Here is a 9,402-nt window from a genome sequence, read left to right on the forward strand (position 1 = left end):
GAAGGGGGCGCCAAACTGCCCTCTGACCCAAGATTAGGGGTCCCCACATTCTGAGGCGCACCCCCTCTGCGTCCAACGAGAGGCCGAAAGGGCGGGAGCTCTAGGGAGACGCTGGGGCCGGCGCGCCGGGAAGCCGAGCGGCGGCGGGGGCGGCCCTGGCAGGGGGGGTATGGGGTGGTGGAGACCGTGCGCGCCCCCCTCCCCGCGCAGGGCCAAGAACGCCCAAGGGGCGCGGAGGCGGCGGTGGTCCGAAGGTCCCTGCGGCGCCGGGCTAGTGCAGTGGCCCGGCCCGCGGGCGGCGAGTTCCCGGTAAGTGCGGTCCCGAGAGCGGAGCGCGCCGGGGAGGCGTGGAGAGGGGGGCTGGGCGCCGGGGACGTCTGGGTCCCGCGCCCAATGGCTGGAGGGCGGCCGAGCACCGCCCGCCCGCCCCGCCCGCCCCCTCTCCCCTCCCCCCGGCGCTCCCCTCCCCCTCCCCCGCCCGCCGCTTTCCCCCGCCCCCGCCCCGGCGCCAACTCCGCGGCGCCTCCTTAAAAAGCGCGCGGGAGTTGTAAGGGGGGGCCGGGGCGAGCCGGAGTGAGCGAGAGCGCAGGGTAAAGGGGGCGGGCGGGGGGCCCGGGCTCCACCTTAAAAGCGGGCGCGTGGGGGTGGGAGGGAGGAAGGCGGGCGGCGGGGAGGAGGGAGGGAGGGAAGGAAGGGGGGCCGGAGTGTCCCGGGCGCAGGGCGCGCGTGCGGCGGCGGCGGCGGCGGCGGGGAGGGGCCGGCCGCGCCGCGCTCCCCTCCTCCCTCCTCGCATCCCCGGCCCCGCGCGCGCCCAGCAGAAGCGGGTCTGTGTGTGCGTGCGTGCGAGTGAGTGAGTGTGTGCATATTTTTTCTCTCTTTTCTTTCTCTCTCACTGTTTTTTCTCTCTCTCTCTCGCTCCCTCTCTCTCTCTCGTTCTTTTTTTTTTTTTTTTTGCAAAGAAACAGCAGCGCCGCCGCCGCTCCGCCGAGGCGCTGCGCCCCCCGGGGGGGGAGGCGGAGGAGGCGGGCAGCGGCGGAGGGAGGGGTGCCGGGGAGGGGGGCGCCGCGCTGGGAGGGAGGCAGCGCGCACGGTGCAGCCGGGCCGGGCGGGAGGCATGGCGGGGCCCCCGGCCCTACCCCCGCCGGAGACGGCGGCGGCCGCCACCACGGCGGCCGCTGCCTCGTCGTCCGCCGCTTCCCCGCACTACCAAGAGTGGATCCTGGACACCATCGACTCGCTGCGCTCGCGCAAGGCGCGGCCGGACCTGGAGCGCATCTGCCGGATGGTGCGGCGGCGGCACGGCCCGGAGCCGGAGCGCACGCGCGCCGAGCTAGAGAAACTGATCCAGCAACGCGCCGTGCTCCGGGTCAGCTACAAGGGGAGCATCTCGTACCGCAACGCGGCGCGCGTCCAGCCGCCCCGGCGCGGAGCCACCCCGCCGGCCCCGCCGCGCGCCCCCCGCGGGGGCCCCGCTGCCGCCGCCGCGCCGCCGCCCACGCCCGCCCCGCCGCCACCGCCCGCGCCCGTCGCCGCCGCCGCCGCCCCGGCCCGGGCGCCCCGCGCGGCCGCCGCTGCTGCCGCCACAGCGCCCCCCTCGCCCGGCCCCGCGCAACCGGGCCCCCGCGCGCAGCGGGCCGCGCCCCTGGCCGCGCCGCCGCCCGCGCCTGCCGCTCCTCCGGCAGTGGCGCCCCCGGCCGGCCCGCGCCGCGCCCCCCCGCCCGCCGTCGCCGCCCGGGAGCCGCCGCTGCCGCCGGCGCCACAGCCACAGCAGCAGCCGCCGCCGCCGCCGCCGCAGCCACAGCAGCCGCCGGAGGGGGGCGCGGCGCGGGCCGGCGGCCCGGCTCGGCCCGTGAGCCTGCGGGAAGTCGTGCGCTACCTCGGGGGTAGCGGCGGCGCCGGCGGCCGCCTGACTCGCGGCCGCGTGCAGGGTTTGCTAGAAGAGGAGGCGGCGGCTCGGGGCCGCCTGGAGCGCACTCGTCTCGGAGCGCTCGCGCTGCCCCGCGGGGACAGGCCCGGGCGGGTGCCCCCGGCCGCCAGCGCCCGCGCGTCGCGGAGCAAGGTGAGCGCGCCACGGAGGGGGGCGCCGTGCGATGGGCAGGTGCTGGCGAAGTTGGTGGCGGGGCGAGAGTCCCAGGAGGAAGCGGGCCGCGGGCGGCCGGGGCTTTGCGCTTCTTCCCTGCGGGCTCGGCGGGTGGTGACCTTGGCAAGTGACTTGATCTTCGCCAGCCTCAGTTTCCTCCGCTGTAAAACGCGACTTAATAACAGTAGCGACCTCTTGGGGTTGTTGAGCGAGTTTAATGAGATTTGGCTACTGAGAGCTTTATTAACACAGAGCCTGGCACGGAGTGGATGTGTAAAAGTTAGTCCGTGTTGGTATTAAAGGTGGTGGTGAGGCAGTCCGCTTGGTCCTGGATCCCCGGGTCGGGCCCAGGGCTAGAACAGCTACTGCCCTTACGGGCCTCCTTCTCTTGCACCAGAGGGGTGGAGAAGAGCGAGTGCTTGAGAAGGAAGAGGAGGATGAAGATGACGAAGATGAAGATGATGAAGATGAAGTGTCTGAGGGCTCCGAGGTGCCCGAGGGAGACCGTCCTGCAGGTCCCCAACACCACCAGCTTAATGGCGAGCGCGGCCCTCAGAGTGCCAAGGAGAGGGTCAAGGAGTGGACGCCCTGTGGACCCCACCAGGGCCAGGATGAAGGACGCGGGCCAGCGCCAGGCAGTGGCACCCGTCAAGTGTTCTCCATGGCCGCCATGAATAAGGAAGGGGGATCAGGTAAGGACCCCTCTGGGGGTGGGGAGTGGCTGGTGGGAACGAACCGAGCCCCAAGACAAAACCACAGGCATCTGTTTTTTATTTCCCAGCCTCTGCTGCCACTGGGCCAGACTCCCCATCCCCCGTGCCTTTGCCCCCAGGAAAACCAGCCCTGCCTGGGGCTGACGGGACCCCCTTTGGCTGTCCGTAAGTTACAATGTTTGAGACGTGGGGTGGGGGGTGGGGGTGCTGCCCAGGTATGTGTGACAGAGCCACGGGAGCGTCAATACGCAACTGGTTTCCTCTGTTCCAACGCAGTTCCGGGCGCAAGGAGAAGCCGGCTGATCCTGTGGAGTGGACGGTGACAGATGTGGTAGAGTACTTCACCGAGGCTGGCTTCCCAGAGCAGGCCACAGCTTTCCAAGAACAGGTGGGTTTCGCCCCCTCAACTTAGCCCCAGGGTTTCAGGGTCTCAGTGGGGGTGTATTCTGACCCTGCTCTCTCTCTACCTTTCTCCTCTGTCCCACCCAGGAAATCGATGGCAAGTCTTTGCTGCTCATGCAACGCACAGACGTGCTGACAGGCCTGTCCATCCGCCTCGGCCCAGCCCTGAAAATCTACGAGCACCACATCAAGGTGCTGCAGCAAGGCCACTTTGAGGAGGACGATCCCGACGGCTTTCTAGGCTGAGCGCCCAGCCTCACACCCCTGCCCCGACCCATTCCAGTCTCCATCTCACCCAAGACCCCCAAGAGTCTGGGAGCTGGACCAGGAACGCCCTCAGGCCTCGTAACAGATTCTAATGAGGGGGCATTCCTACTCACCTTTCCCCCAATATACATGCCTCTGGCCCCCGGGCACATCCTGTATTCCCTGACAAAGGAGTATGGGGTGGAACAGGGCTTATTCCTTTCACCCCAGGAGGCCAACCCCTCCCTGCCCCGGCCAACCCAGTCTAGGACATTTTGGGGGAAGAAAATGGGGGCTTCCCATCTTCCCTAGATCCTCTTCAGTTCAGCCAGATATTTCCTATATCAGTGTTTTATTCTGCCTGTTCATTTTGGTGGGTGGCCTTTCCTCTCTCCCCCACCACCCAGGCCCCTCCCCAGTCTGGCCCTGGCCTCCAGCCCCTGGTAGCAGCTGGGAAAGGGGTCCCTGGATCTTCCCTATCCGTCCTCCCCTTTTCTTTCTGTTCATTGTCGCTCCAGCTGGCCGTATTGCTTTTTAATATTGCACCGAAGGTTTTTTAAATAAAATTTTAAAAAAAGAGAGAAGAAGAAAACAGCATGCAGTCCATTTCATGAAAGTAGTCTGGGGAGGAGAAGAGCCACCCCGACCCCCTAGGAGTTTTCAGTTTAGGACAAAGGTGTATGAGGAGGGAGACTAGGTAGTGAGTGGTGCTGCCTCAGAGCTGTGTAATTTTGACAGTAACTGTTCCAGGAGAACAGGATTATTTGTTTCTTCTGCCATCTTTCCTTTCCCAGAATAGTCCCTGGGCACACAGTAGGTGCTCAAATATTTGTTAAGTGACTAGCAGTTAACTCTAGGTTTTATGAGCATTCTCTTGGTTCTCACCAGAGCCCCATGAGACAAAGCTTATTAAAAAAAAAAAAAAACCCACTTTATAGACCTGGCAACTGGCTCATCACTGCAAAGATGCTGGCTCAGTGTCACACAGGGTGGGGTCGGACACCTGTCATTCTTTACCCAGCGTCTTTAAGTATAATTAATGTATTTGGCTTCAGACCTCTGTATCTGATAACCTTTGCATGTTAACAAAGAATCCAGCCTACAACTTGCGGGGCAGAAGCCTGTTCTGGGCCCATGGTAGGGTCTCCAGTCCTCAAGGTCTTTTTCATAAAAGGGACAGGAGGGACTGGGCCATCAGATGAGATCATGAGATGGGAAAATCTTTTCCAAGTGAGGATTTTTATTGTTAGTAATAGTGACAACTACTACATCACCAGAGCCTAGTAAATTTTAATGCAGTTTCTCAATTCCATGAGGTTTTGTTGTTAATACAGATTCCAGGGCCTGGGGGTCAGAGTCAGCGAGCGGGGCGGGGCCTTCCTTGATTTCTATACTTGCAACCCCGGGGGTTTGACGCGCGGTGAAGATCCCTCCTCCCTAGGAAACCACCTCCGAGAGAGAAATGCGCTGGCCCCAGGCCGCGCCCCCAGGATACCGCCGCGCCAGCAGCAGCCCAGGTCACCTCCCCCGGAGGCGCACCCCACGGTCAGGTTCCGGGAGCGCGCGTGTGCGCGGGGCGCCGCTGCCGCGCAGCGCGGGCAAGAGCGGCGCGCCCCTCCGGCGTGTTGAAATTCAAATGAGGCGAACTCCTTCCACGCGGCGCCGGCAGGGAGGTCGAGGCTGGGCTGAACTGGAGGAGGGACGCGCTCCCAGGCCAGGCAGGTCTGAGGTACCCTGGGCGGGGTCGAACCCGCGGCCAATGTGAGCAGCGGAGGCTTAAAGAGCTCCGGTGGTCCCCGCCTCTTGCCGCACGATGGCAACAGAACAGTGGTTCGTGGGGCCGCTCCCCGCGGGCTCTGGGGAAACGCCGCCCCTGGACGACTTGGAATCTGGGGCACAGCCCTGCGAAGACCCCTCGTGGTCGCCTCCCCCTGGCGGACCTGGGAACCCACCCGAGGCGGAGCCCGAGAACGGTGTTCAGGGACAGCTGCCCGAGGTCTCCACCTCTACGCCTTCACCGGAGCGTCTGGCCCCAGGCCCCCGGCCCACCCCTCCTCGCCTGCCGTTGGACACCATGTTCAGCCCCATCACCGAACAGCTCTGCTACCTGCTTAAGAAGGCAGATGATTTCCAGAGCTACTTGCTCTACAGGTGATGCTCGACGGAATCCTAGATTCTACCATGGATGAGAAAGAGGAGGGTTTAACAAAATGGGCGAAATACACTAGGTTTGCATTGGGAGCTAAACGAAGTCAATGACACTAGCTGATTAGCAACCGAAGTTCAGAGTTATGAGAACTGTGTAGAAATTTGGGGTTAGGGAGGGCGGACTATTATGTGGGCTCTTGAGGTTGCCAAACTGCTAGAACTTTTCTCCCATTTTTTAACTGTTGGCTTAAGTTTCGAACCTTGGGCAGGCTAAACAAAACCTATCTGGGCCAGATTTGGCCTGCTGGCTACCAGTTTGAGACCTCAGAGGATAATATGATTCCCAGACCAAGGGAAGGGGGACTGTGATGCTCACAGATCAATGTCCATTGGAATCCCCTGGGAGGATGTTTAAATCCTAGATTTCTGAGCTTCACCCAGGGAACAGGAGTAGGCCAAAGTCAGACGTGGGACTCAGGTGTCTGCATTTTAACAAGTGTTTCACATGTCTTTGATGATGGTGGTCCTGAAAGGTCCTCTGAGAAAGGCCTGACACTGCAGGAGTTTGTTCGTAGTGGGAATCCAGGCCAGGGATACAGGTGGGAGGGGTGAGTAGAATAGGAGAAATTGGTGGGGGAGCCAAGGACTCAGGCAAAGGCCCGCTTCTCCCTTCAGCAGGGACCGAGTGCAGAAGGAACAGTTGGCAAAGGCCATGCCCACCTTCTTGCAGATGTGTGAGCCCTACTTCCTGTACCTGGAGGCAGCTGCTCGGAGCGTGCCCCCCGTCTATGGAGCCCTGCAGGAGCTGATCCGAAAGGGGGTGTGTGTGGAGCAGGTTTCCCAGACCCTGATGCCCCTTTCACATCCCTCAGGCCTGGGGGATGGGGAGGATGCTCCTGGAAGGCCAACTAATCTCATTATGCCCCCTCTTCCATACAGCTGCTGGAGATCTCCCAACAACTCACTCTTCGCCTGGAACAGCTGGTCCTAATGTATGCCTCATTTGGGTTCGTGAACTTGGAGGAGACTGACCCCCTAAGGTAAAAGCATAAGAGATTTGGCTTGGGGTCAGGGGTGGAGGAGCCCAGAGCATAGCCTCATTCCCTACTCTTGAATCTCCTGCCAGCATCTCTTGTTTCTTCTGCGGGAGGTTCACCATCAGTCCTTCCCACGAGGTGTCCATCTTCAGATACTGTGCCCCTGCCGCCTACACCGCCAGCCGCTTCCCCCGATACCTCTATAAGAAGATGCGCTGGAACCTGGAAACCACCCCAGAGCCCAGCAGCCGGGAGCAAGATTCCCACGTGGATTAGTGAGTCCCCTTATCAGAATCCAAGTCCTCCCCCTCGCTATGGGAGAATGCCAGTTTGGGCCACTGAACCACCACGAAAGTGGAAAGCCAAGCAGGAATTCAAGAATCTTTGCAAGGTCATCTTCACCTTAAATATACATACATATATAGATGCCCCCATCAAAATAGAAGTACTTATCTTAAAAAAGTAGGCTGACAGGGAGAAAAGGCCTCAGTATTGTCACATGCCTACCTGAGAACCTGAAGGCACCTTTTAATGAGTTTCCACTTTACCTCTAAAATTAAAGCCCTCAAACAGAAGAACAAGAAACTACTCACTGCTCACTTTTCATTGCTGCCCCTTCCCCTCCCAGCTACTTCCTATGCTATAGAGATACATGGGAAGACACAGGCAAGAGTCCCGCCAATTCCTGCCCCCAGATTCAGAAGCTGTGGTCCATCGGCCGATGGATGCCCCTAGGACCAGCCGAGGATGACCTTTATTCATGGTAGGAGCGAGGGCAATGGTAAGGTGGGTGGGATCTGGAGGGAGGGACAGAAACCAACCAGAGACCATCTGCCTTCCTCAACACTGTTACCATTGATAATAATTAATTTTATTGTGCCCTGAAAAGCGTTTATGCAGACTCATGTAACAACCCACTGAGGTCTATACTACTGGCCCCATTTTACAAAGGAAACAGGTGTTCAGAGAGGTTAAGTTACCTGCCGAAGGACACACAGCTCGTTGAGCAGTCAGCCAGGTCAGGGATAAAATTGCTCAGCCTCCCAGAGCCTTACCCTCTAGGTTTCTCATCAACAAGGAAACCACTTTCCCACCCCCAGCTGAAACAAAGCCTCTTTCAGCCACAGCCTTTCGCTCAAGGGGAGGGGCTCCCGAGTGGCAGGGGACGCTCACGTCCTGGCCTGTCTGTCCCTGGCCCCCAGGATTTTGTGCCCCCAGCCGCCCGGGGACTACCAGCAGCTGCTGACCATCGGCTTCGAGGAGCCGTCGCACATGCTGGCCACCGACCTGCTGGTGCAGATCCTCACGGGCCAGGCGGGCGTGTCTCGGCCCCCGAGCGCCGCCGGGCCCGCGGCGTGGGCCGCGCAGGAGTCTTGAACCTGGAGAGAGGGTGGGAGCTGGAGCTTGACAGTTCCAAACTCCAGAAGAGGGGGTAGGGGAGGGGCTCACTCGTTCTTCTAGTGCGGCTCGGCCTGCCTTCCAAGGGGCCAGGCCGAGCTGGCCCGTCCGCACTGGATCCGGCCCGGCCGCGGAGCCCTGCTTATGAACACACCAGTTTTGTGTTAAATAAAAGAAAGAAAGAGGTCACAGGCTCAGCGTCCGCTCGGTGCGCCGCTCCCCTCCCTCCCGGGGAGAGGAGGCCCCGCCCACTCGCTGTGGCCTTCTGGGTAATGTAGTCTTATGGAAACAAAACTGTGGTCCGCCGACTGGCCAACAGGAGCTCAGAGCATGCGTAGGGGGCTGGTACGAAGCAAAAAGGGAAGTAGCGGCTCCTGTCAACAACCGGAACCCAGATAACCGCAAGTTTTGGGTAGCGAGGAAATTCAACGCCCACTGTGAGAAGGAACGCAGGGCTACGCCCACTCGCATGTTTTGACCCGGAAATTATTTCCCTGTACCAAAAAAGACTATATTTCCCGACGTGCCCCAGCAAAGGGCCAGCGATCAGTTTCCTAAGCGCCGAGGTTATATCTTTCTCTTCCAGCTTTTGGGTCACGGCTTGGGCAGGTCGCTGTACCCTCCTGAGGTGTCCGGGGCGCGGGCTGGTGGGAGAGCTGTGAGGCACTCCAACTTGGGAACTCTAAGCTTCACCTTAGCCTTGGACTGAAAAGGAAAACGGGTTGAGAGGTGAACCCGCCTACCTAGAGCTTCAGAGACCAAGTGGTGGAACCTGGACCTGATAGCAACTGGTCACTGGCCAGGGGAGGAGTGTATTTCTTTCGGCTGTCACTCAGCTGCGAGTTACCCACCCCTCTCCCCTTAAGCTAACGGACACCTTTTGATTCCCTCTAGCATTTTCAGAGTTGGAGAACAGACTTGGAGCCCTGCTTACCTAATAGTCCCTGACACATAGTATTATCATGTGTTATGATTATCCCAGTTTACAAATTATAAAAATAGAAACGTGAAGTGAATCATGATTAACCAAAACCCTTGTCTTTTTGGAGTGGGAGTAGAGGCTTCTGGTGACAATTTCTGACTGCACCAAGGATTTTTTAGTCCACAACCCAGGAGTTTGAATGAGCTCAAACGGGTTCTGAAGTTCCCTAATACTGAGTCAAGGCCCTTCTGAGTTCACCACCACCACTGTTTAGACTCCGTTCAGTTCAGTCACTCAGTCATGTCCAACTCTTTGCGACCCCATGAATTGCAGCACGCCAGGCCTCCCTGTTGGAGAAGGCAATGGCACCCCACTCCAGTACTGTTGCCCGGAAAATCCTATGGACGGAGGAGCCTGGTAGGCTGCAGTCCATGGGGTCGCTAAGAGTCAGACACG

At 60.3% G+C, this 9,402-nt stretch overlaps 2 protein-coding genes across 4 annotated transcripts; both read left to right on the forward strand.

Moving 5' to 3' along the window:
- The first annotated feature begins 676 nt into the window (after positions 1 to 676).
- SAMD1 (sterile alpha motif domain containing 1) lies at positions 677 to 4,033 on the forward strand. Of its 2 annotated transcripts, XM_061421887.1 has the most exons (5): positions 709 to 2,059; positions 2,478 to 2,772; positions 2,862 to 2,958; positions 3,070 to 3,181; positions 3,283 to 4,033. In XM_061421887.1, the coding sequence occupies exons 1-5, from the start codon at positions 1,115 to 1,117 to the stop codon at positions 3,439 to 3,441; spliced, it is 1,608 nt and encodes a 535-aa protein (XP_061277871.1). In that variant the 5' UTR covers positions 709 to 1,114; the 3' UTR covers positions 3,442 to 4,033. The 2 variants fall into 2 exon arrangements, with proteins under 2 accessions (XP_061277872.1, XP_061277871.1); XM_061421888.1 differs by lacking the exon at positions 3,283 to 4,033 and having other exon boundaries at positions 677 to 2,059; positions 2,840 to 2,958; positions 3,070 to 3,178.
- A 104-nt stretch (positions 4,034 to 4,137) lies between these two features.
- Positions 4,138 to 8,210, forward strand: C7H19orf67 (chromosome 7 C19orf67 homolog). 2 transcript variants are annotated; one of them, XM_061421891.1, is made up of 6 exons: positions 4,138 to 5,592; positions 6,265 to 6,409; positions 6,529 to 6,629; positions 6,716 to 6,901; positions 7,255 to 7,389; positions 7,829 to 8,210. In XM_061421891.1, exons 1-6 carry the CDS (start codon positions 5,255 to 5,257, stop codon positions 8,001 to 8,003), a joined length of 1,080 nt encoding a protein of 359 aa, XP_061277875.1. In that variant the 5' UTR covers positions 4,138 to 5,254; the 3' UTR covers positions 8,004 to 8,210. The 2 variants fall into 2 exon arrangements, with proteins under 2 accessions (XP_061277875.1, XP_061277876.1); XM_061421892.1 differs by having other exon boundaries at positions 6,268 to 6,409.
- The last annotated feature ends 1,192 nt before the right edge of the window (positions 8,211 to 9,402 follow it).

The sequence above is a fragment of the Bos javanicus genome, chromosome 7 (genome assembly GCF_032452875.1).
Source record: "Bos javanicus breed banteng chromosome 7, ARS-OSU_banteng_1.0, whole genome shotgun sequence".
In the NCBI taxonomy this organism is placed as follows: domain Eukaryota; kingdom Metazoa; phylum Chordata; class Mammalia; order Artiodactyla; family Bovidae; genus Bos; species Bos javanicus.